The 27,283-nt window shown below is 63.8% G+C and overlaps 5 protein-coding genes across 5 annotated transcripts; 3 read left to right on the forward strand and 2 right to left on the reverse strand.

Annotated features, from left to right (window-relative positions):
- The first annotated feature begins 7 nt into the window (after positions 1 to 7).
- On the forward strand, positions 8 to 2,130 carry LOC309400455 (sperm-associated antigen 7-like). Its single transcript, XM_081968964.1, has 7 exons — positions 8 to 185; positions 274 to 341; positions 464 to 552; positions 668 to 752; positions 836 to 925; positions 999 to 1,155; positions 1,240 to 2,130. Exons 1-7 carry the CDS (start codon positions 104 to 106, stop codon positions 1,344 to 1,346), a joined length of 678 nt encoding a protein of 225 aa, XP_081825090.1. The 5' UTR covers positions 8 to 103; the 3' UTR covers positions 1,347 to 2,130.
- A 378-nt stretch (positions 2,131 to 2,508) lies between these two features.
- LOC309400886 (beta-enolase) lies at positions 2,509 to 8,729 on the reverse strand. The gene is made up of 12 exons (XM_081969607.1): positions 8,657 to 8,729; positions 8,015 to 8,100; positions 7,817 to 7,912; positions 7,413 to 7,471; positions 6,791 to 6,860; positions 6,543 to 6,676; positions 6,097 to 6,319; positions 3,473 to 3,670; positions 3,196 to 3,397; positions 3,006 to 3,114; positions 2,860 to 2,918; positions 2,509 to 2,767 (listed from the first exon to the last, which is right to left on the reverse strand). Exons 2-12 carry the CDS (start codon positions 8,097 to 8,099, stop codon positions 2,698 to 2,700), a joined length of 1,305 nt encoding a protein of 434 aa, XP_081825733.1. The 5' UTR covers position 8,100; positions 8,657 to 8,729; the 3' UTR covers positions 2,509 to 2,697.
- Positions 8,730 to 12,924: 4,195 nt separating this feature from the next.
- On the forward strand, positions 12,925 to 15,350 carry LOC309400769 (profilin-1). The gene is made up of 3 exons (XM_081969425.1): positions 12,925 to 13,238; positions 14,164 to 14,356; positions 14,885 to 15,350. The coding sequence occupies exons 1-3, from the start codon at positions 13,107 to 13,109 to the stop codon at positions 14,980 to 14,982; spliced, it is 423 nt and encodes a 140-aa protein (XP_081825551.1). The 5' UTR covers positions 12,925 to 13,106; the 3' UTR covers positions 14,983 to 15,350.
- A 462-nt stretch (positions 15,351 to 15,812) lies between these two features.
- LOC309400767 (E3 ubiquitin-protein ligase RNF167-like) lies at positions 15,813 to 22,655 on the reverse strand. The gene is made up of 11 exons (XM_081969423.1): positions 22,579 to 22,655; positions 21,328 to 21,487; positions 19,921 to 20,044; positions 19,431 to 19,511; positions 19,225 to 19,341; positions 19,015 to 19,102; positions 18,835 to 18,925; positions 18,455 to 18,560; positions 18,042 to 18,135; positions 16,907 to 16,987; positions 15,813 to 16,779 (listed from the first exon to the last, which is right to left on the reverse strand). The coding sequence occupies exons 3-11, from the start codon at positions 20,014 to 20,016 to the stop codon at positions 16,442 to 16,444; spliced, it is 1,092 nt and encodes a 363-aa protein (XP_081825549.1). The 5' UTR covers positions 20,017 to 20,044; positions 21,328 to 21,487; positions 22,579 to 22,655; the 3' UTR covers positions 15,813 to 16,441.
- Positions 22,656 to 22,785: 130 nt separating this feature from the next.
- On the forward strand, positions 22,786 to 26,700 carry LOC309400768 (mitochondrial 2-oxoglutarate/malate carrier protein). Its single transcript, XM_081969424.1, has 8 exons — positions 22,786 to 22,998; positions 23,093 to 23,245; positions 23,662 to 23,868; positions 23,971 to 24,061; positions 24,201 to 24,291; positions 24,533 to 24,632; positions 24,871 to 24,922; positions 26,293 to 26,700. The coding sequence occupies exons 1-8, from the start codon at positions 22,919 to 22,921 to the stop codon at positions 26,446 to 26,448; spliced, it is 930 nt and encodes a 309-aa protein (XP_081825550.1). The 5' UTR covers positions 22,786 to 22,918; the 3' UTR covers positions 26,449 to 26,700.
- The last annotated feature ends 583 nt before the right edge of the window (positions 26,701 to 27,283 follow it).

Raw genomic sequence — 27,283 nt, forward strand, 5'->3', positions numbered from 1 at the left:
CACGCCGGGAGCTGCTCCCGCACTCCGAGGAACGGCCTTCCGGCGCGGTGACGTCACGGGGGCGCCGCGCGAGGGGGCGTGGCCGAAGGCGGCGGCTGCGAAGATGGCGGACCTGCTGGGCTCCATCCTGAGCTCCATGGAGCCGCCGCCCGGGCTGGACGACCGCGAGGCCCGGCGCGCCAGAGGTGGGTGGAGGTGGGGGAGAGGGCGTGGGGGGGGCTGAGGAAGGGCGCCCCCGTCCCAACCGCTGAGCCCCTTCTCTCCCCCCCGCAGAGCAGAGCGCGCGGCTGCGGACGCTGCAGGAGCAGGAGAAGCGCCAGAAGGCCGCCTTCCGCAAGAGGGTCCGTCCGCCCCCCCTCCCTCCCTCCCCTCCTGCGGGGGCCCCTGGGGGGAGGGCTCGGGGGGGGGGACGACACGCAGACCGCCTGACGGGGCTTCTCCTCCTCCTCCTCCTCCGCCGCAGATGGAACGGGAGGTCTCGGCCTTCCTGCAGGAGAGCGCGGAGCCCCGCAGACGCTTCCGCCCCATGGGGAAGATCGAGCGCAGCATCCTGTGAGTGGGAAAGGGGGGGAGGGAGGGAGGGAGGGAGGGGGCGCTTTGGGGAAGGGGACACCGGCTGACAGCCCCCCCTTCTCCTCCCTGACGCCTCCGGGGCGGCTCTGCGCAGGCACGACGTGGCGGAGGTGGCCGGCCTGGCGTCCTTCTCCTTCGGCGACGACGAGGACTCCCGCTACGTCATGCTCTTCAAGAAGGCAAGCGCCCCTCCCCGTGCCCCTCCCCCACGCACGACCCCCCCTCCTCCCCTGACCCACCTCTTTCTCCCCCTCCCCCCCAGGAGTTCGCGCCCTGCGATGAGGAGCTGGAGGCCTACCGGCGCGGGGAGGAGTGGGACCCCCGGCAGGCCGAGGAGCGGCGCCGGATGAAGGTGCGCGGGGGGAGGGGGCGAGGGGGAGCTCCGTGCGGCGGCTGTGGGGGCGACTGACGTCTCCCTCCCCCAGGAAGCGGCACAGCGTCAGGCGGCGGAGGAGGCGCTGCGAGGGCCGGCGGAGGTGACCCCCCCGAGCGACTACAAGGACAAGTACAGCCACCTGATCGGCCGAGTGGCCGCCAAGGACGCCGCCCAAGCCATGGAGGCCAACAAGGCCTACGGCTGCGGTGAGCCCCGCGGAGGGAGGGGCGCTGGGGGGGGAGCCCCCTGGAAGCCCCTCCCCTTCACTCTTCCTCCTCCTCCTCCTGCAGTGCCGGTGGCCAACAAGAGGGACACCCGCTCCATCGAGGAGGCCATGAACGAGATCCGGGCCAAGAAGCGGCTGCGCCAGAGCGAGGAGGAGGCCAAGAGCTCCTAGGGGCCCTCGGTGGCCCCGCTCCATCTTGTGGGGCGGCCTCAGGGCTGCTCCCGTGGGGGGGGGGGAATCAGTGGGGACTCATCCTCCCTTCCTCTCCCTCCCCCCTCAAACTACTAGCTAGAATTTGCTTTTTAATGCGCTAAAAAAGCGTTTTAAAGGCTGCCTAAGCCAAGTGAGGAAAGGTGATGAGGGGTGTGGCCACCGGTGGGGAGGGGGGGGTCGTGTGAATAGGCATCCCCTCTCCCACAGTTGTCTCCTTCTTCTGCCCATTGAACTCCATTACCCAGCTTGGTGGGTTGCTTTTGAGCCACGGGAGGAGTCCCCATCTGGCTCAGTTGTGGGGCTGCAGCCCGCCAGCTTTGCCACCCAAATTCCCCACTCCCATCCCACCCACAGCATCATCTTGGGGCTGACCTTTGCCCTCTAGTCGAGCCTCCTCCTGTCCCTGGGAGATCTGGGGCTGAGCTTCCTTCTCCTCTCATTGCTTAAAGAGGTCTACGCCCCGTTGTTTGGTGTTCGCACAGCTCAGTTGGTAGGAGAGAAAGGCCGAGTGGCCACTTCCTTTGGGGCAGCAGGGCAGACCTCCTGGTCTCTGATCCCTTTGGGCGACTTCAGTAAGTGTGTGTGTGTGTGTGTGTGTGTGCATAATGCCAGGTTTTTATTCCCCCCCCTGCCCCCGGTCCCTTTGTTTTGGGAGCCCACAGATGGAGGGCAGCCCAGAAGCCTGGTTGCAACGTCTGGAGGGGTGTCGTGTACCCATCCCATTAAACTCTTCCTGCCAGTACTGCCTTCTGTTTGCCTCCAGTTCTGTGGGAAGGGTTTCATTTGCTCAGGCAGGAGAAAGTGGCTGAGGTCGGTCCCACATTGTACCTTGAGATGAGTGGGGGGCCAGGCCCCTTTCAAATTAGCCAGTGGAGGCTGTGCAGCGTGCGGCGTGGTGGGCCCGAGGCCTTGGGGTTTGGGGGGTGGGTGGAGTGCAGTAGCTGGGCTTTGGGTCTGACTTTGCTGCTCTCCTGTCTGCCCCCAGTGGGGATTCTGAGCTTGGCCTGGTGAACCTGGGACCCTTAGGCAGGCCTAAGAGTCTTTGGCAGGGAAGTGGGCGCGGGGGGGGGGGGGAAGCCTGGTCAGCTTTTCTCAAGAATGACACACTCAAAGGGCAAAGTAGTTGGCACAGCAGCCGTTCTATTCAGGCCCCCAGGGTGGAGTTGGGGCAATTTCACAGATCTTCTATAGGTGGTAAGAGACAGGAGGCCAGGCCTCGAAGGGCGGGGTCCATTTCAGCAGGCAGAGTGGTGGTTCCTCTCAGACCCCCCCCCCCAGCCTCCCCCTTCCCGCTCGCTTTCTGGAGCGCTCACTTGGCCAGGGGGTGCCGGAATTTGCGGCCGGCAAACTGTGCTTTATCAGCCAGCTCTTCCTCGATCCTGTGGAAAGGCAGAGAGAGGCCGTTAGTCAGCAGCAGAAACACCCCCCTCCCCCCAAAAGAAAGGATAGGGGGAGGATCTGCTCTCCTCACCTCATCAGCTGGTTGTACTTGGCCAGGCGCTCCGAGCGGCAGGGGGCTCCGGTTTTGATCTGCAAAGGGAGGGGTTGTTTTAGGAGGAGGTCGAGTGCCCCTCATGGGCCTGGAAGGATGGAGAGGAGGGACGGCCATTCTCTCACCTGCCCAGTGCAGAGCCCCACCACCAGGTCGGCAATGAAGGTGTCCTCGGTCTCCCCGGAGCGGTGACTCACCATCACCCCCCAGCCATTGCTCTGGGCCAACTTGCAGCTAGAAGAGAAGGGAGGACCTGAGCAAGCAGCCGGAGGTCACTTTCAGAAGGGACCCTCGCCCCCCCAGCAAGGGACTCACGCCTGGATGGACTCTGTGACGGAGCCGATCTGGTTGACCTTCAGCAGGAGGCAGTTGCAGGCCTTCTGCTCCACCGCCTTCTGGATGCGCTTGGGGTTGGTGACCGTCAGGTCGTCCCCCACGATCTGGATCTGCACCTGGGTCAGGAAGTTCTTCCAGGTCTCCCAGTCATCCTGGTCGAAGGGGTCCTCGATGGAGACCACTGCAAAGGAGCAGCTGGGAGTCACACCCCGCTACCTTTACGGGCCCAGTGCCCCCCCCATCCGCCCCCCCTCACCTGGGTAGTTCTTGATGAAGCTCTGGTAAAGCTCGCCCAGCTTCTCCCCAGAGATGTAGCGGTTGGGGTCGTCGGGGGACTTGAAGTCCAGGTCGTATTTCCCTTTCCGGAAGAACTCGGAGGCGGCCACATCCATGCCGATCACGATCTTGTCCGGGTAGCCGGCTTTCTCAATGGCACTCTTCAGCAACTCCAGGGCTGGGGGGGGGGCGCGGGGGGAAGCCAGTGGGTCAGTGAAATGAGCCCCTCCTGGTATGAGTAAGGGGGGGGTCTGGATTGCAGGGAACCCCCCCCCCCCGCCCGCCTGTCTGTGCCACTTGAGGAAGCTGGTGGCAAATCCTCATAAAAGCCGGCAGCCGCATTTCAGCCGGTGGCCGAAATCTGGGAAGAGGAGGAAGGTGGGCTCTCTGGGCCTCCCCCGGTTCAGTTCTTCCCTTGCAGGAGTTTCTTTAACCAGGTAACGTATCGGTGCACTGATGATGTTCCCTAGTGTGGTCATGAAACGTGAAAAACACCGAACCCCGAGGGCCCCACAAGTGAGCTACAAATCCTTCCAAGAGGCAAAACGTCAGCTGCTTTGACTGTGGGTGAAGCCCTCCTTTGCAGGCGGCAAAGGAACAAACACAAACGGGAAGGATTTGCATTTGACGAACAAAGAAGGGAAGGAGAGGGAGAAGTCGCTTTGAATGCCAGGGGAGAAAATGGGCAGGAATAATCCAAAGAAGGGGTGAATTGGTCACCACCATGAGAAATTGACCAGGGGGGGGTGTACCTAGTTATTGGTTATTTTACAGTCAAGTAAATTCACACCGATATTAAAAGATGTGACATCTCAAGATACGATTGTGCCTGCTGTGGTACGTAGATGCTGTGCTGTTGGTTGAGAATGAGGCGGTTTGTGTGTTTCTGGAAGGAAAGGCTTCCACCTCCTTCATAATGCAGGAAGTTAAACCTGAGAATGCCAAGGAGGGAAGCAGAAAAGCCAGTTGCAAAAGGGCTTCTTAAGATGGGGAGGGGAAGCCCCCCCCCCCCAAGGCATGTGGACTGCATCCAAAGCATGAATGTCAGGAGAGAAATACTTGGAGGGGATTTGATCCCTGTGAGAAGGTTGAATTGCACACAGGGCGTGTGAACAGGCCAGGGAGGGAGGGGGGGGGGGAAAGCAGGTCCTGCTTGGAAGGTGCCAAGGAGGCCAGATCTAGAGGACCCACAGAACTGTGACAAAAGTGCAGAGCAACAGGCGGGCGTGTGCCCTGTTCATCCCTTTGATGGCTCATTTGCTTGTGCTTTGCCTATGGCTGCTTCCCCCAAGGCAAATGGGGAAAAGATCAATGGTCCGATTGAATATCTGGTGGAGACGGAGCCCAGCGCTGAGGAGGAGGAGGAGGAGGAGGAGGAAATTCAAGGCAGAGCTGGTCAACGTCCCCAGCCCCAGGGTTGAGTTTCCCTCCGATCAAGGGCTGGAGCTGGGCAGAAAGATGATCAGGGCATAAAGGCTTGAGAAGAGGTCAGCTTTCCAGGACCAGATGAATTGCACCCAAGGTGCTTGAAGCAGAGGATGCACTAGAGCCAATCAGCCGGGTGGGGGAAGGGGGGCTCCTCTGAACATTGGTCAGTTGGTCCATCATTAATTAAGGGAGATGGTGGCAGGCATGGTGCCTTTGCACCTGTGACCTCCTTGGTAGAAGGTGGCACAAACCATTTTTTGTTTTCAGCAAAAGCTTTGATAAGGTATTGTGGGACTTTTTGCTTAGCAAAATAGAGAAGGGCTGCCGGGAGTGGAACCGAGGGCAGATGGAGCTGGTCTATTCAATAGGGTTCAGGGGGGGGGGGAATGCCTCTCATTCTGAAGATGATGATTCCACAATAGAGGTTTAATCCCCTTCAGGGCATGTACCCACAGGAGAGAGTCAGGGACGCTTTCAGCTGGATCCCTGCTGACAAAGTGGGATGGACTTCATGACCTCTGGGAACCCTCCCAACTCTAGGATTCTGTCACCCCAAAGGAACCCCTGGGGGAAAAATGGGCTTCCTCTTTCGCCATCTACTCTGCTCAGGCATTCCTACATTTGTCTGCTTAAATCAGGGCTGTGCAACCTTGGCAACTTTCTGTGGACTTCAACTCCCAGAATTCCAGAGCCAGCTTTGCTTGACGTCCATAGGTCTTTTTTTTTATTATTAAAGGAGTTTTATACAAACAAATTTTCCCCCTTTTCACCCCCCCCCCCCATACAATATAAATCTCTTACAGATGCTATGCCCCCTGACGTCCACAGGTCTTAAAGCTGCACACTCCTGGTTTGGCATTACGTTACAAAATATGAATGGCTTTTTAGGGAACTTGTGTTAGGGGTGAAAATCTTTTCTAAGTGCCTCTTGGGTGAAAGGCAGGAGAGAGGCAGGGGGCTGCCCCCCTTGATCCTTGCTCCAACCTGCTTCCTCCATCCCAAGAAGCCTGCATTCTCACCCAGCCAAGGCTCCGGTCACAGCCCACAAGGTAATTCCCGCCCCCCACCCCACCCTGGCACAAGCGTGGGTGAAACGGAACCCTTGTGGCAGCAGAGTCGAGCTGAGAAACAGCCTGTCCTGAGACCCCCCACCCCCACCCTCCGCAGCCCTCTCACCTTCATTGTTCTCCAGGATGTTGGGGGCGAAGCCGCCTTCGTCCCCCACATTGGTGGCATCCTTCCCGTACTTATTCTTGATGACGGCTTTCAGGTTGTGGTAGACCTCTGCCCCGATGCGCATGGCTTCCTTGAAGGTGCTGGCCCCCACCGGCAGGATCATGAACTCCTGCATGGCCAGCTTGTTCCCAGCATGGGAGCCGCCATTGATGACGTTGAAAGCCTGGTTGAGGGGTTGAAGGAAAGCAGGCGCTGACCCCTTGGACTGGCTGCGGAAGAGCTGGGGGTCTGCCCCGTATCCTGGCAGAGCGCTCAGCCCTTGGGAAGCCTTCCCGCCCCCAGGGAGACCCCCAGCAGCTCCTGCCTTGCAAGAGCCCCATGAGCTGAGGCTGATAAGCCCCCTCCCCTCCCTCCCTCCCTCCCTCCCTCCTGTCTGGGCCACTCACCGGCACTGGCAGGATGAGCTCCTTGTTCCCAGCAAGGTCCGCGATGTGACGGTAAAGGGGGATCCCCTTTTCAGCTGCCCCAGCCTTGCACACAGCCAGGGAGACCCCCAGGATGGCGTTGGCCCCAAACTTGGCTGTGAAGGCAAAAAGGGTCAGAGGTCAGCTCCAGCCCAGCCTCAGAGTAAGGCTTTCCTGTCCGGGGGGGGGGGGTGAGGGCACGGGGGGGGGCTTATGCATCCCCCACTTACATTTGTTCTCCGTTCCATCCAATTCGATCATGACACGGTCGATCTTTTCCTGCTCAACAACGCTAATTTTCTGCCAAGGAAAGAAAAAACGGATTATCTTCAGGAAATACCAAAACGTTGGAGCATGAAAATCACAAAAAAGATGCCAAGCTCCCTATTTGGTCCTTAAAATTTGAGCCAAAAGACCATTTGGGCAAGAGAAATGGGGACAGACGGCGACTGCAGCTCTGCAGCGTTCCTACCCCTGTCCCCCCCACCCCCCGGGAAAAGAAAGCATCCCACTGAAAGGCTTTTACCTTTACCTTTATTTCGATTTTTATACCGCCTCCTCTCCCCAAAGGGACTCTTTTGCTCCAGGGTGGTCACATTCCCCTCCCCACAATCAACGAGGGGCACTCTGAGGTGGGGGGGCGCTTCTTTAGAGGAGCATAGGTGTCAAGGGAAGGCGTCTGAGCACATGAGGATGGCTGTTTGCCACTGGTTGGGAAGCCACCCCCCCCCCGTCAAGCCTCGGAGGGATGCAGCAGAGTCTTTGGGGGCCCCAACACAGGACAACCCCCCCCCCCCAGGGCTGAGCTGCTGCCAAAGACTAGCACAGTTCTTCCCCCCTCCCCCGACGCACCTTCTCAATCAGGACTGGAGCGATTGTCTTGTTGATGTGCTCCACGGCCTTCAACACCCCTGGGGGAGAAGCAACCAGTATTAAGGGAGTGGGGGTCAGCAGGGCAGATGCCCCCTCCAGGAGCATGGAGGGGAGGACAAGGCCTTCTGGGGGCAGGAGGAGGAGGGATGTCCCACATCAAGTGGAGGGCAAAGAGTTCCTGTCAGGGAGAATGGGCAGAGGAGGCCTGTAGAGGCAGCACCAGTCCCCCCCCCCCCTTCTTCCTTCTGCCTCCCGCGATAAGGGTGGCTTCATCCAGTCAGAGCGGCACATCTTCCTTCCTCTGCCCGTCTCCCTGCCTCCGTTTCCCCCCAAGAGTGAGGCTTTGGAGAGGGGTGTCTCGCCCCTCCCATTTTTCCCCTTACCTTTGCCCAGGTACCTGGCTTTGTCTCCATCCCGCAGCTCCAGGGCTTCGTAAATGCCAGTAGATGCCCCACTGGGCACTGCAGCCCGGAAGCGACCTGCGAGAAAGAGAGGGGGGAGGGTCAGCAGGCCCCAGGCCTACCTTTGGCAAGGGAGGGCATCCACGCCTCCTCCTCCTCCTCCTCCACCCTTGCAGGTACCTTTGGCGGTGTGCAGGTCCACCTCCACCGTGGGGTTCCCCCGGGAGTCGAGGATTTCACGGGCATGGATCTTCTGGATCGACATCCTGCAGGGCGAGCAAGGGTGGCCATGAATGGTGGATCGATCCCCTCCAGCTGCCCCCATCCCCATTTTTGGGGAGCCAGGAACCGACTGAGTTCCAGGGCCAATGGGCGGGTGGTGGGCCGGAGGTGAAAGGAAGGGCACAGCTGCCAAGACTAAAAATAGCCACCAGCCCTTCGCTTCTCCTCCTGCCCAGCTGGGTCCGACCTGGGGGGGGGGGCAGCTGCGGAGGGACGCAAGGGCGGTCTCCGTGGTCCCCCAAACAGAGGAGGAGGCTCTGAAAAGGCCCTACTGGGGGATGTGGAAGACCTGCAGGAGGCCGGAAGGGGGGATCCAAGGACAGGCGGGAGGGGGAGGGGGGCTTCTCTGGGGGTCCCCAAATGATGCCAGGAGTTGTGCTCCACTCAAGCTCCCTCTGGGAGAAGAGAGCTGGGGGCCTGTCCTTGTCCAGCTATGCCCCCCCCCGCGCTGGGGAGACCCCGGGGCAGGCCAGTGCTGCTGCCTGCAGAGCTGCCCCTCCCCGCAGATACGCGCCCCCCCCTCCCCGGTCCAGGACTCACTTGCTTGGGATCGGGGCTGGCTGCACCGGAGCTGCTGGCAGTGGCGGGGGCGACCGGAGTCGACCGGCAGCCTTTATGGGCTCCGCCAGGCCCGCCCCCCTGGCCGCGGCTTAGGGACCATCGGCAAAGCGGCGCCGGCCGAGCGAGGCTCCCCGGCCCGAAGGTGGCTGCCTCCCCAGCGCTCCCGGCCGAAGCAACCCCGCCTTCCCGCCCGGCATCTCGGCATCCCTGCGCGGGGCTGCTCGGAAGGGGCTCAGCCCAGGCCGTCGGGGCGCCCCCCGCTGCCCCCGGGCGGGAAAGGGCTGCTCCCTCGGCCCTGCCGGGGCGCTCCAGAGGGCCGAGGCTGCTCCCCCCCCACCCCCCGGGCGGCCCCGTCCCCGTCCGGCCACTTCGCGCCGCTCCCTGGGCGCCCGTCCAGCGTCTTGGCCTAAATTTAGTCCCGCGAAAGGTCGGCGGGTCCCTCCAAGCAGCCGCTGAAAGGAGAGGCGGCAACTTGAGGAGCCGCGGCCGCTCAGCTTTCAGCCCGGAATGCCCCCCGACCCTCCTCCCCCATGGCGGCTGCGGGAGAGGGGGAAGCCCGGGGACAGAGCAGAAGGCAAAGGGAAGGGGGGAGGGGGCACAGCAACATGGGGGATGGGATGCAGAGGGAAGAAACGGGGGGGGCTCCTCCTCCTCCGACTTGGAGGGCCTTGGCTGGGGTTCCGATTCCAAGTGCGGCATTTGGGAGTTTTCGGGGGGGTGGGGGGAATTTGCGATGCTCTGGCCAAAGTTGTAGGATTGCAAATCGGGAGTGGATCTCCTGAATCTCTCTTGCTCCTCACGCCGCCGCCCCCCCAACCCTCGGAGAGCATTGCCCTGTTGAGCAGCTACCTGGCTTTTGAGAAAGCCTCCCCCTCTCAAGCCCCCCACCCCCGGGATCCCTTCTGTGCCTCCGCTGCTCAGATCCTTGGGGGTCTTTGGGGTCTCCTCTACAGGGTCAACCGCCCGTCTCCCCCCCCCCCCACTGGGTGCGTGTGTGTTGCACACTCAAGAGGCTGAAACGTGCAAAGGCGGCGCAGGACAATCCCGCCCTGAGAGGCCTTTGCTCAAGAGCGCAACATCCTGTTTTAGGTGACGTTTTTTATTTCGGCTTTTCCAAATTCTGCCGTCTCCCCTGAACGGCCGGTGGCCTTGAAGACTCTTGGGGAAAACCAGTGAAATAAAAGACAGGGGATCCTCAGAAGCCTCCTTGGCGTCCAGCCGGTTCTGTGAAAGACCAACTGACACCGCCAGTTGTTTCCCTGGCTCCTGAAATAGCAGGAGTGGTGGGGTTTCAGAGCTAACTTGGGGTGGGAGGGGATGGTCAAAGAGAGGGTCTCCCCCACCCCTCACCCCACCCCCGCAGCTGGAGAAAGCTCCATGGGTTGAGCTGAGCAGCTCAGCCAGGAGAGCAAGGCAGAGGAAGCAACGGTGCCCCACCCACTCGGGCATTACCCAAAAAGTCACTGAGCCTCCAACTGCTGGAGAAGAACCAGAGCGAGACGCTGCCCAAGACTCCTGGGAGGAGCAAAGGGCCCCGGGAGCCCCTCCCCCTCCTTCCTGCCCCCCCCCCGCACACTGCCCGGCATCGACCACCAGGGGGTGGCCACTGCTGCCCCCCCCCGCAAAGCCCCCTGCCTGCACCAATCCAGCCTGGCATTACCTGCCTGGCTCAATCGGCCACCCTTCCCCGGGCGGTTCTAGGTTGCATGTTTCAGGATGCCCTCCAACCCCCCCTCTCCCCCCCCCCATTCTGTGCGTGGCCGGCTATGGAAACTTCCTTTGGTGGCCGAGTTCCACGTTTCCTGCAATCCGGGCACAGAGAAAGAGTCGGGAATTTCCAAAACTGAACCCTTAATTGAGTCTGGCTGCTTGAGCTGCTCTTTTTGCTCCTTTCCCTCCTCTCTCCCTTCCTTTCGGGTTTTGCCTTTCGCCATTCTTTTATTTTGGGCTGTTCCAAAGCCTGCTGCTTGCTCTTGTTCCGCCCCGGCAGGGGCTCCACGTGCCCTTAAGAGGCGAGGCCCAGGCGGGCGGCCCGTGCCCCGCTGCCACCCCCCACAGCGCTTCTAAGCAAAGCAACCACAGGCATGTCAAAAGTTCCTGCGTGAGTCAGGAGTCTGGCAGTTTCTAGAAGCTTTGGGGGCTGACCTGCTTGATTTGTTCCTGTCCTTTGGGCCCCTTGCGAGGCTCCGTCCCGTCCACTCCCTTGCGACACTCGCCTGCTGGGCTCTGTGATCGTTTTGCTCCTCTTCCCCTTTTCGGCTGCCCCTCCCTGCCAGCCCTGGAGACCTGCACGTGAAGCCTCCCAGAGACAGCTGTGCCCCGCATCCCAGCCCCCATTGTGACATCTCAGCCCTTCCCCCCCCCCCCGTTGCTATGACGCTACTGCAGCAGTTTGCAGTTGCTCCTCTGGGGTCAGGACTCCCCATACCCCCCAGACCCCAATTTGCTTCCTGGCCTCCTTGAGTTCTGAGTCCCCTCCCCATTCTTTTGCAGCAAGGAGGCCCCCCCCCAAACACCAGGATTCGAACCCAGGAGGCTGGGCAATGCAGGTGTTAGCTAACAGTGGGGCCTGCCGGCAGGCAGGAATAGACCAAGGTCAGCCTCTCCTATGGCCACCGCCGCCGTGCCCCTCTGCAGACTGCTTAAGGGCAAAGGGGCATCAGCAGATTGGAGGGCTCGTACCCGCAGGAGGGAGGTTTCCACTTTGGCCCCTAGTGGGGCTGTGACATTTTGAAAGCCAGGCGGCTGAACGGAAGTGAGCCTCCAACACAGCACCTGATGCAAGCAGCCTTGCGGTTTCTGACTCGGAGGCGAAGGTTTGGTGAAGGCGGCCTGTTCCTTCCCAGAAAGACTCGGTGGAAAAGTCCAGAACTGCAGCCCACGAGTCAAGCCTCAGGGTCTGCTTCATGGGCGGGGGGGAGGGGGGAGAGTGTCCTTTGGGGTGCCACGGAAGTCCGGCCCCTTCTGGGAATTCAGGAGCTGCAAATCACAGGTGGCCACCCTCTTCCTGGAGAGGCAGAAAAGCCCCTTCTTGTACCTGGGGAGGAAACAGGCCGGGCTGCACTTCTCCCACTTTGTCCACTTTGAGACCCTCCAGTCTTAAGATGGACAATAAAGGAGAATGTATGTAGCTCAGGAGTGATTCCAGGTGGACTCTGGGCTGGGTTTCTTGCAGACGTTTCACGACCCAACTAGATTTTATCATCAGTGCTGCAAAATGTTACTGCTAACTCTGATGGTGTTACCTAGTTTGGCAATGAAAGGCCTGCAAGAAAAGGTGCAGCTTTGAGAGCAGCAGGGAGCCCTCCACTGAGACCGCAGGAGGCCCCTGGCAGATCTGATGGCCCAGTGGGCTTTCCTCAGGCAGGAGGGCAGCTGAGGGGGGCAAGGACCATCTCCTCTGATAATGAAGTGGGGGACCTGGGGCCCGATTAGCAGAGTGGGACATGAGGCCCTGGAGACCAATGTCTGACATGCTCAGGGCGCCAAGAAAGCCTCCAGGTGGGAAGCCAAGGGCCCCTCAAATCATGTGGGCAGGACGACCTTTGCCAGCCAGGCGGGAGGGAGGGAGGGCCTCAGGCCCAGCACCAGCCCTGCATGGCAGACAAAGCAAATCTGCCTCCCAGGCTCCCTTCTCCCCTCGCCCCCCTCCCGGGGGTCTCAGCAGCCTTTCCCAACGGGGGTCTTCCACTCACGGCTGGGGAGGGGGCTCTCGGGGAGGAGGCTGAAGAGACCAGGCTTGAAACCATCTCCCACCCACCCCTCCCAACCGAGCTGCCCCAAAAGAAGCTGCAGGGGGCAGCCGCAAGTGGGGCTGAGCCAGGGAAAGTTTGGGGGGGGGGGGAAATCACACCAAAAAGGGCTGCACCTTCCCAGCTGCTCCCCCCTCCACACGTCCCCTGGGAGAGGCTCCGGCATTCCCCCCCCCCCAATAGAAGGGGAAAACTTTGCAGGGCCGCCGCCTCGCCCACTTTTAGCCTCCGGGCGCCTTTTCGCAACCTCTCCCTGCCCCCCCCCCCCGGCCGCTGGAGAACTGGGCGACCCCAGACCCCGCTGTTCCCCGGGGGCCTCCATGCAGCGTGGGGGGGGGCAGGCTCAGCTGCGGCCCCTCCCAGGGAGTCCGGGGCGGCGGGTCCCGCTTTGTGCCGGGAGTCTCCGCCGCCCCCTCCCCCTCCCCCGCTCCAGGAATGGAGGGGAGGAGCGCCTGCGCGGCCCCGCCCCCCGCTTCCTCCTCCTCCTCCCGCCGCTGCTGCTGCTGCTCGGGCGCTCGGCTGCCTCTCCAGTCCTCGGCGCAGTCCGCCTCTGAGCTGCTCCCCGACGCCTCGCCCGGCGCGCCTGCAAAGCCCCGCGGCGACCCCGCCGGCCCCGCTCAGCCGCCTCCGCCTCTTCCTCCTCCGCCGGCGCCTCCGCCGTCGCCCCCGCTGCGGCCATGAGCGGCTGGAGCTGCTATATCGACAGCCTGATGGCCGACAACACCTGCCAGGACGCGGCCATCGTGGGCTACAAGGACGCGCCCTCCGTCTGGGCCTCCGCCCCGGGGAAGACCTTCGCCGGCATTACGGTGAGAGAGGCGGCGGTGGCGGGACCGGCGGGCGCGGGAGGGAGGGAGGGCCCGGCCGCTTCCGCTTCCTCTCCCGCCGCCTCCGCCGGGCCTTTGTGCCGCTGCCGGGAAGCGGAGGCGGCCGGGATCCCCGGAAAGGCCCTGTGGGGCTCCGGTCAGGGGGCGGCTGGGGGGGGCCGGCGCGGGGGGTGTCGGTAGGAGCCCCCGGAGGGAACTTCCCCGCCGCGCCCCTCTTCGCCCCGCCCCCCGCGGGCATGTGGCGCCCGCCGCCCCCGGAGGCCCTGCAGGGCGGGAGAGAAGGGCCGCCTCCCCCTCCCTCCTTCCCTCCCGCGGTGCCACGTCCCCACGCCCGCCGCCCCCGCGGCCTCGTCCGCCGCTGCCCCGGGAGGCTCCAGGCGGGCTGAGCGGAAGGGCGGGCGGGCAGGCAGGCGCGGGAGGGGAGGCCGGGAGCGTCTCGGGGCTCCCGCGGGAGGAGGCGCCCTGGGGCACGGCTTATCGAGAGGCTCCGGGGGGCGGAGGGGAGGGAAGCGGCCTAAGTTCCCGGAAGCCGCGTAGCCGCCGCGTGGGGGGGTCTTTCCGGCCCTCTGAGCTCTGCCGCCCCGAGGCCGGGCTGCCTGGGTGGGGCGGGAGGGACGGCCCCACGCGGGCCTGGGCCGGGCGCTTCCGGCCCCGTGGACGCCGCCGCCGCTGCTCTCCGGCCAGGCCTGCGGTGACGGCAGCGCCCCCCCCCTCCTCCTCCTCCTCCTCCCGGGCAGAGAAAGGGGCGGCTGAGGGGGGCGGCCTGCCCTCGGGGGCTCTGGAGGCCGAAGGGCCGTCCAGCCGGGGCCGCTTCTGCTTTCGGGAGGGGGGAGGGGCGGGCGCGGCTGAGGAAGTGGGGGGGGCCTCGGATGGCGATTGACCCCCCCCGCCCGCCTCCCCCCTGCAGCCGGCGGAAGTGAACGTGCTGGTGGGGAAGGACCGCAGCAACCTCTTCGTGAACGGGCTGACGCTGGGCGGCCAGAAGTGCTCCGTCATCCGGGACAGCCTCTACCTGGACGGGGAAAACACCATGGACCTCCGGACAAAGAGCACCGGCGGGGCCCCCACCTACAACATCACCGCCGCCATGACCAACAAGAGTGAGTGGGGGGGAGGGGAGGGGCGCCTGCCCGCAGCTGCCGGCCTTTCCCTGCTGGGAGGGGCCGCATTCCTTCGCTGCCGGCAGCTGTGAGGGGCTTGGGGAGGGGGGCTCAGGGGAGCAGGCAGCTGTGGCTCAAGGCGGCCCGGCCATAAATCTGGCTCAGGGCCAAGGGGGGAGGGAGAGGAGCATGGACTTTCCAGTCAGGCCCTTCCTTTGGTGCAACCCATGCACTGTAATGGGTCAGACCCCATCCCCCCCCCATATTACCTTTCCCAGCCCAGTTAAAACTAAGGCCACATTCCAGACCCACAGCTGCCCCCTGCATCTGTCTTTGTCCTTAAATGGAAGGGCTTCCTTCTTCCTGTGCACCTGGTTCCTTTAGCTCCCCCGCCATAATCGCTAAGCCCCCCCAGGCCATATTTGGCAGAGGAAAGCTCCCTGGGGGGGGGATATGTTGCCCCCCCCACCCCCTTGCCTGCTTGGCCACTGACTGCTTCTCTCTCTCTCTTTTCCCCCCACCCTGCAGCAATCGTGCTCCTCATGGGCAAGGAGGGCATCCATGGCGGCTGCATCAATAAGAAGTGTTACGAGATGGCCAACCACTTGCGGCGGTCGCAGTATTGACCCGCCTGCTGGTCCCATCTGTGGTACTACTGATGGAACGGTGTGAGGATGTCCAAGACGGCAGCGACCGCCCGGGGCGCCTGGCCTTGCCACTGCGGGACCAACCCCGGCACACGATCGCCGCTTATTCCAACTTTTCCTGCTCACAACCTCTCCTTCCTCCTCTTCCTCCTCCGCTTCTCCTGTTTTTTTCTAATGTCCCCACTCTGCCCCAGGACCCCCCCTCCTGCCCTCCGTTTCTTTTTTGCCATTTTTTTCTACCACAAATCCTTATTGCTGCCAAATTTTCTGGTTGTTACAAGGTGTAGCTTTTTTGACGAAGAAAACTATATTGGAACAAGAAAAAATAAAAATGAATTGAATTCTAACATGGGAGTTTCTCTGAGCGCGGCGAGTGTGTGTCGTCCCCCCCCCCAGGGTCTCCATCCCCTTGGACTTGCCCCAGAGAGCAGGCCTGGGAAACAATGGGGAAGCCATGGGGTCTGGGACAGAAGCCTGCTTGTTCCTGCAGACAATGGGGAAGCTGCCCTCCAGCCTCTTCTGGCTGCTGTGTGGTCAGTTCAAAGAAGCTGGATGGGTGAGGAGAGCCGGCTTCCCTAGGCAGGAAGCCCCAAGGTGTTTCTGCTCTCCGGCGCCCAGACCCCTCGCACGTTCACTAGCATCCTCCCCCCACATGTGGAGGGGTTTTCCCTCTCCCCTCTCCAAGTTCCCCCACACCAGTGTCATTTTTGGTTCGTTTTGCTAAGAGAATGTACAACACAGAAGGTAAATTGTATTTTTATTGAATAACTGGAGGGCTGCCTGCTCCTTCCATCTTCCCTTTGCCCTTGCAGAGGCTGACCCCCCCCCCCCCCCCCCGTTTGTTAGCAGCCTGGTGCAGAGATTTGGTGTGGGGTGGTTCTCGCCCCCCTTTTCTGAAGGGCAGCTCCCTGGGGAAAAAGAGGTTCAGTTGGCACATAATGGTCCAGCCAAGGAAGCATAGAGGAAGCCAGGCCTGTGCAGCAAGAGGGGATGGATCAGGGCCCCCTCCCCCAGGCTCTCCGGAAGCTGCTCCAGGCCCTTCTGCTTGGAAGGGCACCCAGAAGTGCAGGAGGAGGCCTGGACTGTTGTCTCCAAGAATGCTGGCTGGAGGAGAGCTGGGGAGCAGCCCAAAAGGGCGTCTTGCGCCCAGGGTGCTTGCCAAGGACCTTGCCGAGTGTCCTGCCAGGGGTGGCTGGCAGAGAGGACCCAGCCCACTCTTCACTTACGAAGACCTCCCGTGTCCTATACCATGTGAAGGGGGGAGGGGGAGGGAGTGGCATGTGCAAGAACTTAGGACCGCACACAGCAAAGTTACAAATCTTGGAGGCCGGGGCCTGTGCAAAAGGCCTCTTGGGCAGCCTTTCCCACCTGTACTGAGGAGGGGGCCTGCCTGCCCCCAGGAGCCGGGGCCACAAACGCCCGGGGCAGGAGTGGTGGGCTAGACCAGCAGCTGGCTCTGTGAGGGAGGGTCCTCGGCCAGAAGCCCCTGGGGGCTGGAGGGGGCTGACTGGGCCATGCTGCCAAAACAGGAGGGGCCCACGGCCGTGCTGGGCGAGGGGCGCAACAAGGGGGTGCGCTCTGAATCATCATCATCTTCTTCCTCCTCATGCCCCAAGTCCAACGGCCCCGCCTCACTCTGGGCAGGCACGGCCGGGTCGCTGCCCTCTTCCCCTTCCGAGTCCGAGTCCTCCGGGGAGCGGGTGACGCGCTGCTTGCACACGGGGCAGGTCTTCTTGGTCTGGGTCAGCCAGGGGTCCACGCACTTGCAGTGGTAGGCTGCAGGGGGAGACAAAGGGGCCCTGGCTGACCGGCCGGCCTCGGAAAGCCTTTGGATGCCCGGCCACCTCGGGGCAGAGCCCACCCCCACCCCCTCGGGCGGACCACCGGCCGGCCCTTGGCTCACCGTGGGAGCAGGGCAAGATTCGCAGCCGGTCCCCATCCTCGTACTCTTCCAGGCAGATGGCGCAGACGTCGTACTCGTCCCCTGTGGGGGAGAAGGTGGGGTCCCCACCCCCGCAGCCATTTAGGGGCTCTTCCCCACTGCACCCCCCCTGCCCACTGGGCGCCCACCCAGAGACCGGCCAGGCTGCTTCCGGCGGCCCCCCTCATTCCCACACTTGGGCGGGCAGCTCACGGCCGCTGGGGGTTCCCCGCAGGCTGCGCCCCCAGACGAGGCCTTTCTTTCCCCGGACGGGAGGCGCGAAGTTGCGGCCCACGAAAACAGGAAGCCGAGCAGGGCGTCTCGCAGCGCCCGCGAAGGGAAGTGGTCGGAGGGCGCCTCGGCGGAGCTCCAAAGAGCCGCGCGCCCGGCCTTATAAGGCAAGAGCTGCGCTGCGCTGGGCGGCCGCCGCTTCCTTCCTGCCACCCGACGCCGCCGGCCCCGCCCTCGTCCCGCGGTGGGCAGAGCGGCGCAGCCCTCGCGCCGCCTGGCCCGCCGGGGAAGAAGGGCGCGGGCGGGGCCTGGAGACGCCTGCCTCGGCGCTGCGGGGGCCGGGAGGCCGGTGGGGCGCCCCTAAACCTGGCGTGGAGCACGTGGCCCCGCGGATTCCGCTGGCCTGGATCCACGCAGGCTTTTTCCGCGGCTGCCACGGGGCTGATTAGCGCTCCAAGTTAAGCGGAGCAGGAAACGGGCAGGAGGGCGGGGGTCCCGGGGAAGGGGCTGCTGGGAAGGGCGAAGGCCCCCCCTCGGCCCTTCCGGCCAGATCAAAGACCTCTGGGCCCAAGGGGGGAGATCCTCGGCATCCAGAAACCCCCCTCCTGCCCCAACCCAGCCCGGGACACGCCTCTCTCTGCACCGGTCCCCAGGGCGGAGCCCTGGAGCATGCCAGCCCCTCCCCCAGGCCTGAAAAGGGAAGGAAGGAAAAAGGTGGGGAGGGGGGGCAGCAGTGGGGTGACAGGAAGGAGAGGGGAGAGGCAGGTGGGGGCCCTCTGGCTGAGTCAGCTGACCTCCCTTTCAGCCCCCCCCCCCCCCCGCTTTTAGGTTGGCAAGGTGAGTAGAGGCAGCCCCCCCATTTCCCTCCCCCCCAGCCCTCCCTGACCTTTTTTGTACTTGTGCAGAGGGAGCTTCTTCAGCTGCTCCTTGGACAGCCGGTCCTTCCGCAAACGCTTGCGATGTTGGACACACCGGACAATCTGCCACAGGGGGGGGAGGTTGCCCAGATGCCAGTCTTATTACCCGGGGGGGGGGAATTGAATGCACGCACACGCTCGTCTACACGCAGAGCAGAAGTGACCCCGTCTCTGGGAATGAGCAGCCGACGGGATCAGCACCCTGGTTGTCTGGCCACCCGACCGGCCCCCGGCAGCGAGTGGCTGCATTCTGGCCTGCAGGGGGCTCCGCTGGGCCAGGGCACAGGCTGGGAGGCGGAGCTGGGTGGTGCAAAATCAAGGGCCGGAAGCTGAAACCCCCCCACCTTGCCCCCCCCTCCACCGGACCCGTGTGGCCCCTCACCAGGATGGTGCACATCACGGCAATCACCACACCCACCACGCCCGTGAAGGGGATGAGGTAGTAGCCCAGCGGGAAAATGTACTCAGGGATCAGGAGGACGTGGCCCCTGTGGAGGAAGGGGGGCAGAAGCATTAGGCCCCTGGGGGACCAGAGGGCAGAGATGTCCGCTCCCCCCCCCGGAAAATTTCCCAAGCAGACCCGGCTGCAGAGGAGCAGCTCCCTCCTACCAACCCCCCAACCCCCCAGGACAGAAGCCCCAAACGAGACGGCCCTGCACAACTCTCTTGAGTTTCGCCTTGCAGCCGCCATGACACCCTCCGCTCTCTGGGCTCCCCACAGTCCCCCCAGGGCCTCCCGCTGTGCCAGGGGGGCCTACCTACCCTCTCTCGTAGGTGAAGAGGCTCCGCAGGTAGGTGGCCGCCGTTTCACCCGTGAAGACGGAGGGGACGGTGATGTGCCTGCGCAGCTGGTCTGGGGAAGCAAGAGGGACAGTCGGGCGGGGGGAAGCAGCAGCGGGGGGACACCCAGGGCCCAGCACGAAGCCACCCGCCTCCACTCACCGTCCTCCCAGACCATGTTCAGCAGGTCATCCGAACCAACGTTGTGGACAATGACGCCCAGGAAGCCTGCCTGCTGAGCGTGGTAGACCTGCCGGGGGACACGGGAGGGGCTGAGGCAGCCAGAAGCCCCCCTGGCTCCGTCCACACACACGGGGGGGGGGGGGCAGCCCTTCGCCTCCCGTGCAGCGTAGAAATCCCCGCCAGCCTCACCTTAATGTCAAAGCTGCAGTTGTACCGCTGGACGAGGGCGATGAAGACGCTGCTGTTGGACGGAGGTGCCTGGAGGGGCAGGCAGGCATTGGCCGGCCTGGCTTCCACGAGGAGACCCTGCGGGAGAGGCAGGCAGGCAGGCAGCTCAGGGAAGAGGGGGGGTGGCGCGGAGAGGGGGGGGGCTCCCCACCTGCCCAGATACCCACCATGAGTCCTTCCCGGGGCAGCGGGTACCCGAAAATGGCCGGCAGGTCAGAGAACTCCATGCTGGTATTGTGGTCCGAGACCTGAGGAGGGCGGAGGGAGTGAAGGAGGCAGCCAGGGTGGGGGGGAGGCAGAGTCCAGTCACCGTTCAGGCGTGCCGGCTGCAGCCCTCCCACCCCCTCAGGAGCCCATCTTCAGACCCTCCCTGCCATCCCTCTCCTCTCCAGCCAAGCTGTGCAGGGCGCAAACTGTTTGGGCAGCTGTAGCTTTGCACACCAAGCAGCCCCCCTTGGTGGTAGGGAAGCGCCCCCCCCAGGCTGAAACCGGCCACCAGGAGGCCATCTTACCAGCGGAGCCCTGCAAGGGGCTTGCCATGGTCCAAGCGCCCTCTAGTGGCGGGAGCTGGCACTTCAGGAAAAGGGCAGGGAAATGGGGGGGGTGTTCAACTGACCCACCAGAGACCCCGGGTGGTGCTGAGTGGGGGGAGCTCACCGCGTGGATGTAGCCCTTTGCGGCCGGCAGCTCCCACAACAGGCAGACTGGCAGGACGAGGGCGGCGGCGGCGGGCAGGAGGTGCCTGGGCTGCATCCTGAAGCGTGGGGGGCAGCCGGAGCTCCTAGGAGAATGGGGCAGAGCCTGTCAGGCAAAGGGGCTGCTTCTCCCCCCCCCCCCAAGCTCCCTCTAGGGCAGGGAGGTGCCCGCCAGACCAGCTGGGCACTGAGCCCCACCAGGGACTAGCAGCACTGGTTGTCCTGCTAGGCAGCTATTGCCTGCACCTCTCCTCCTCATCCGAATGAACTCGCAAAGATCACCGGCCCATCCCCCCCACCCAGACTCTGCCTCCTGTTGCCCACGCGCACGACAGAGACCGGCATTCAGCTCTGGCATGGCGGGGGCACACAGAACTTCCAGACAACCTGGCAAAGAACTACTGATGGACAAAAAGATCTCCCAGCGCCAACCCGGTTGATGGGAGGAGAGGGGTGAGCGGGGGGGGGGGGGGAATGACTCCGCCACAAATCTGAGCACCCATCAGATCATGCAGCCTTTGGAGTCCCCCTTGGTCGCTCCTGGGGGGGGGGCTGCAGACGCAGATAAGGGGCAATTGGCCTCTACCACACAGCAGCCCTTCTCCTCCTGGACCCCACCCCAAGCACCTTCCCTGCACACTTGAGTCAGTTCTTATTGAAAAAAGTTTTACACAAACAAATTTTCCCCCTTTTTACCCCCCCCCACCATATAATGTAAATCACATACAAATACTGTACCCTCCCCTCCCCCATCTTAAAATAAATTTCTCATTCAAATATTGTGCCCCCTTACCTCCCAACAATCATAATATAAGTTTCTCTTAAAGTAACAATAGCCCAATAACCTCATCATCTAAATTAATTAATCATATATAAATCCTAATATAGGCTTCTCTTCTGACCAGCTCCTTTGCAAGGGCACCTGGTGGGCCGGGCAGTGGAACCCTGGGCAACAGAGGTGGTGCCGAGAACAGCTGCCGGGGGCTTTGCAGGGCAGCCGGGCCAAAGGAGGCCTTCCACTCATTGTGCCAAACCACGGTCTGCTTCACTGTGGTTTATTAAGCCACAGCCGGCTGCATTGACACACAGACCCACACAGCTGAACAGTGCCAACCCTGGCCGAGTCAGGGCGCCCGTCCTGGGCCCCGAGGAGCCGAGCGGGGTGATCAGGCCCATCGCAAGGAGGTTTCCTCCACCAGGCCAGGCTTCTCTCAGGCCCTTATAGAAGCAGCCCTCATTTAATGACTGCCTCACACAATGAACATTTGCCGTTATGACAGCAATGAAAAAGTAGCTTTGCAACAAATCTTTGTATTTAGGCACATCTGTAAACCAAAGAAAAGCTGATTGTAAACACCGTCGCAGTTACCTCTTAACAACCGCTTCGTTTAAGGACGGAGTTCCAATTGCGGTTGCTAAAGGAGGGCAACCCGCATCTCACCCCTTCCCTCCAGGACAGAAGGCACTGACAGGAGCGCCTTCAGGGGACGCTCAGAGAGGGCGCCTGCTGGCAGAGCAAAGGCTGGTCACTGCAGAGGGAGAGAACCAGTGGGCATCGGATGCCAGCAGCCCCAGTGCCTGCCCTTCCGCTTCTGCCGGTGGCCTCCCCCCCTCCCCCGCAACCAAGAACCCGGCAGCCAGGAACAGTGTCAGCCTTCCCCAAAGACAGCTGCGTCCCCCCAGGGAGAAACCCCCTGCTCAGCTCACTCCCAGAGGCTGCTCCAGCAGCAGAGCCCGGTTGGTGGCCCTGCCCGCTGGGGGTTGCTCTCCACCTGGGCATCCAGGCCCCTGAGAATGGCACCATCCCCTCCCCCAAGCCCCCTCTGGTCTTCCCGGGTAGGTCAGCTGATTGCCCCTTGGGGGCCTCTAAAGCCAGCTCAGCTTCCCCTTCCCTGGGTGCTCTGTGTGCCCAGGTGGTGCCCCAGCCCCCCTAAACCCCTTTTCCTTCCCAGATCCCCTCCTGATTCCCCAGCAGATCCCTTGAGATCTCTGCTCAATCAGGGCTCCTGAGGGGGAGGGGGGCTTTCTGCTGAGTCAGCTGGCACTAATGGAGTCTCCCCGGAGCCCCTTCCCCTCCCCTAACCCCCGCATTTCGCCCCTTCATCTTTTCCCAGGCAGCCGAAGGGTCTCCACCCGGGTCTTCCTCCTTTGCGGGGGGGGGGTGTCTCTTGGGCGGGGCTTCCCTTTGCTTGCTTCGAACAGACCCTCTGATTCCTCCCCTCCCCCCCCTTTGTCTCTAGGCTGGGCAGAGCCATGCCTCGTTTCCCCCTCCCCAGGGACCCCTCCTCCCCCCGAGCAAGCCCCGGAGCCCCAGCCCGACCACGGGCAAAGCGAGTGGCTGCTTCCCATGGGGGCTCCTCCGGGCAAAGCCCCCCTCCTCCCGGTCCCTCCCTCCCTCCGGCCGGGACCGCCGGCGCGCCCCCCCCCCGGATCCTCCCCTCAGCGCAAGGGCCCCGCAGCTTCTGCCCCCCGGTGGCTGCCCCGCCCCAGCCCCAAGAACCGGTGGGGGGGGGTCCCGGTGGCTCTCTAGACTCCGCTGCTCCGGCCACGGGAACGAGCGGCCCAGGCGGGGGTTCCGGCTGTATCCCCCCCCCCGCCCAGACCCCCCGCCCCCCCTCACCTTCCCGGAGGAGCCTCCGCCGCCCACCGCTCTGTTTACAAGCCCTGCGCGCTCCGGGAAGACGCAGCGCTCTCGCGAGAGGCGAGCAGAGGAACGCCCCTCCCCGGGCAGCCTCCGCCCCTCGGGCCGGACCCTGGGAACGCCGGGAGTTGTAGTCTCACCCCGTTCTTCCGCACTCGACCACGCCCCTCCCCTCCCCCACGTGACCGCCGCCGCTCTCGCGGCCCCACCGGACTACGAGCCCCACAATCCTCTGAGCTCCCCCGGGTCCGTCCCCCCCCCTCCGCTGCGCGCGCACCCCGGCCCGTGTCACCTTGATCCCGGCGCCAGCGGAGCCGGTATGGCGACGGCGGCGGGGGCTCCGGGGAAGCCGAAGACCTCCCCCAAGTCCGTCAAGTTCCTCTTCGGCGGCGTGGCCGGGTGAGCCCCCGGGATGGGTAGGGCGGCGCTCCCGGGAGGAGACCCCCGCCCGGTGCGACACCCCCCCCTCTACCTCCCTCCCTCCCCCCTGCAGGATGGCGGCCACGGTCTTCGTGCAGCCGCTGGACCTGGTGAAGAACCGGATGCAGCTGAGCGGAGAGGGCGCCAAGACGCGCGAGTACAAGACCAGCCTGCACGCCGTGGGCAGCATCCTCCGCCAGGAGGGGCTGCGCGGCATCTACACCGGGTGGGTAGGGGGCTCAGGGAGGGCGGGCGTAGAGCGAGGGGGCGTGCAGGGCGGAGTTAAGGGCGGGGGGGCGCACTGCGAGGGGGAGGGCGCGACAGGGTAGAGGGTGCAAGGCTAGGGGGGGCGCAGGGAGGGGAGTGCAGGGTGGGGTGCAGGGCAGGGGATTGCACTGCGAGGGGGGAGGGGCATCGGGGTAGAGGGTGCAGGGCTGGGGGGAGGGGTTGCAGATTGGGGGAGTGCAGGTGTAGAGGGGGGAGGGCTGGGGGGAGGGGTTGCAGATTGGGGGAGTGCAGGGGAGGGGGCGCACTGCCAAGGGGGGAGGCGCAGGAGTAGAGGGTGCAGGGCTGGGGGGAGGGGTGTAGGCAGGGGGTCTCACAGCTGGTCTCTCCCCCCCCTCCCGCCACACACACACACAGCCTCTCAGCCGGGCTTCTCCGCCAGGCCACCTACACGACCACTCGGCTGGGCATCTACACTGTCCTCTTCGAGCGGCTGACGGGCACTGACGGGACACCCCCCGGCTTCCTCCTCAAGGCGCTCATCGGCATGACGGCTGGTGCCACGGGGGCCTTTGTGGGCACCCCTGCCGAGGTGGCCCTCATCCGCATGACCTCCGATGGAAGGTGTGTCCAGGGGCTGGGAGGGAGGAAGGGCGGGGGCCTTCCCAGGCTCGGTGGGTGGCGGGGGCAGCAGCTCCTCTGGCTCCCTCCCTCCTTCTCTCGCAGGCTGCCCCCCGAGCAGCGCCGCGGCTACAGCAACGTCTTCAACGCGCTGCTACGGATCACCCGCGAAGAAGGCATCCCCACGCTCTGGAGGGTAGGCGGGGCTGGGGTGACCTGGGGAACAGGAGGGAGCCCCGATGGCCTCTGGGGGCCCTGCCCAATCCTTCCCCTGCAGCAGAAACACCTGCCCAGCCCCTCCCCCCAACCCCTGCCCCCTTCCTCCTCTGCCCTAGGGATGTGTGCCCACTATGGCCCGGGCAGTGGTTGTCAACGCAGCCCAGCTGGCATCCTACTCCCAGTCGAAGCAGTTCCTCATGGACTCAGGTAGGTGGGCTGCCCTTCCAGGTGGGCGAGGGCTTTGGAGCCTTTTGAGGGGGGCGTGTGCCCGGGCTGCCTCCCCCAGGCGCTAGAAGGGGATTCAGCCTCTGCCCACCCGCCTGCTGGGGCTGAGGCTCCCATCTCTCGTGAAGAGCTGCTGGGCAGAGGCTGGGCCTGGACAGTGTCAGCGTTGCCGGGGGTGGGTGCAGCAGCAACAGCCCCCCCCCTCCCTTTGCCTCACCCCCAGGGCACTTCCAAGACAACATCTTGTGCCACTTCTGTGCCAGCATGATTAGCGGGTTGGTGACGACAGCGGCCTCCATGCCCGTGGACATTGCCAAGACCAGGTACGGCTCCTGGGGGGCCTGTGTGTGTCTTGCGAAGTGGGGAGGGGGAGGGGGCCCTCCGGGGGAATCGGCTGGAGCAGCGCCTACTTCTTAAAGTTGGGAAACGCTGTGCTTGGCGCCTCTCAGAAATCCCCGGCCGTCTCCCCTGCCAGGGGCGGGGCTGGCTCCAGCGGGGCCTTGGCGGCAGGGGCTCCTCAGCTGCCTGCCTCTGCCTGAGCCCCTCCGCCCCTCCCCACAGGATCCAGAACATGCGGATGATTGACGGGAAGCCCGAGTACCGGAACGGACTGGTGAGTGTGCTCAATCCGACCCGTGTGCCCCCCCACCCCCAGCCGATTGGTCTGTGGGAAAGAAGCAGCTGCAGCACAAGAGAGAGAGGGGGGGGCAGGCTCTCTCTCCCTCCACCCCCCCATGACACCCCTCAAAAGCTTCAGGGGCCCTGGGGACTGAGGGAAGGTGCAGCCATGCCCTCCTGCCCCAGAGAAGGTGCCGGCTAGGAGCCCCCTACCCCCCCCCCAGCAGGATCTTGGGCTTTTAAGGGGCACTTTAGTGGGGAGAGCCGATCTCGGCCACTGCTGGGATAGTTCTGGTCTCAGGACCCCCACCCCCATGGGGAAAGGCCCAGGGGGCTGTGATGATGGCGCTTGCCCACCTCTGAAAAGCCCTGGTTCCCCCAAGCCCCCTCCTCACGCCTTGTGGGGGGCTGGAGGCCGGCCAACCTCTGCTCTCCTGCTCTCTTATTCTCTCATTTCTATGACGACGTATGTCCACCCAGCCACCAAAACAGTGGGGGATGAAGGGTCCTGCCGTAGAAGACCTCCAAGGTCCCTTCCAGCCCTGCCTCTCCGTGCTCCGAATCCACCGGAAGAGTTTATAATTTGGACGTCCGGCCACCTCCCTCCCCATCACCACTTGGCATTTGGTTTCCCCCCTTTTTCTGAGCAAAAAAAGGAATTGTGGGAGTTGAAGTGTTAGCCTTTCACTTCTCTCTTCTGTAGGATAGTAACCAGCTCAGCTCTTTGCACGTTTGATAAACGTAACCTTGTCGTGAATGAAAACAGAGAGGAATTAAGCCGAGGACTTAAGGCCCCCCCCCCCCCCCAGTCACTTGCCCTCCTGTTCATGCCCTGGTCTCTCGGGGACATTCCCCAGCCAACCACAGCACAGGACTGGCTGCCTTTGGCCCCAGGGTCAGTCTAGCTGAGGCCGTGGGGAAGGTGACGCAGCCGCTGTGTGTGTGTGTGTGTGTGTGTGTGTGTGCCTTGCCCTTCAGGGTTGCTACCTAGTGGGGGAGGGGTCTGGTTCTGCAAGCCAGCCAGGGCAGGATGGGGGAATTGCTGGACTTTAGCAGGCCTTGGGGAGAAGCAGAGTCCGGGGGGGGGGGGGGCACTGCGGGTGTTGGCGGTGGGGCTCCAGGCCAGCTGTGCCCGCCCACTGTGCATGATCCTGCCTGGCTGCTGTGCCCTGCCCACTTTCCTGCCCAGGCTCAGCCGGAGGAGGGGCTGCCTATGGCAAAGGCCCCTGGTGCTGGGCGGGGCTGGCAGCCGCGGGGTCCCTGCCCCATGCTGGGGAGGGGGATTCCAAGCAGGCCGGAGGTTGGCGGCTTCCTCATCCTGCTCATGACCTTGGGGGGCTTCTCTCTCTGCCTCCCCCCTTCCAGGACGTGCTGGCGAAGGTCGTCCGCTACGAAGGCTTCTTCAGCCTCTGGAAGGGCTTCACGCCCTACTACGCCCGCCTGGGACCCCACACCGTCCTCACCTTCATCTTCCTGGAGCAGCTGAACAAGTTCTACGGGAAGTTCTTCCTCGGGACCTGAGGGGCCCTGGTTCCCCCCCAATGCCAGCCCTCCCCCCCCAGGGGAGGACAGCTGCAAGGCAGGGCCCCCTCCTCTTCTCCCACCCATCCCCATCACAGACGGACTCCTCCCAGGACAGCGGGTGGACGCTATTTATTGAGGAAGGGGAGGCGCAGGGGCCCTGGGCCCGCTCCGGGGGGAGGGGGGGGCTGTAGGGAAAGCAGCCGCCTCTCTTTGCTTTCTACTGAGTAAACGCAATCATGCTCCCTATTGACTGCCCCTCTGAGCCCTCCCGTGTGCTGTGTGGGGCCGGGGGGGGGAAGGAGGTGGAGGGCTCATGGGGGTTCCCACCCAGTGCCGTCTTCTCAGTGGGGCCCCTGAATGCTGCCTCCAATTGGGGCCCCCGTCTGCACGTGTCGAGGGAGGGAGGCAGAGCCGAGTGCGGCTGGGAAGCCGTCCAGCCCTTGTTCCAGCAGCCACATAGAGCCGGCCTTGTCTCCTTGCCCGGCTCTGACGGAAGGCCCGCTGAGCACGGGTGCCCCCCTGCCCCCCCTCGCCCTCCACACACCCCAGGCATGAAGGACAGCGCGTCGTCTGGGGCTGCCCCCACTCCTCAACTCCCAGGTCCCTGCAGGCAGCTTGGAAAAGCAGGGGGGGGCGGGGGCAGCCCTTCTCCTTTGGGGCAACAGGTGCTCTCCAAGACCTCCACCTGCTCTGCTGCTGCCCCAGCAATCCAGGCAGCCGGAAGGAGTCGGGGGGGGGGGGGGCACAGTCCAACTGCAAGGCGGCCAGTGAGCCTCCAGGGAAGGAGGCCTGTGATGGAGAGAGGCCTCTCGGTGCAGAAGCAGAGGGAAGG

Source organism: Natrix helvetica, assembly GCF_964273705.1.
Source record: "Natrix helvetica genome assembly, chromosome: W".
NCBI lineage: Eukaryota > Metazoa > Chordata > Lepidosauria > Squamata > Natricidae > Natrix > Natrix helvetica.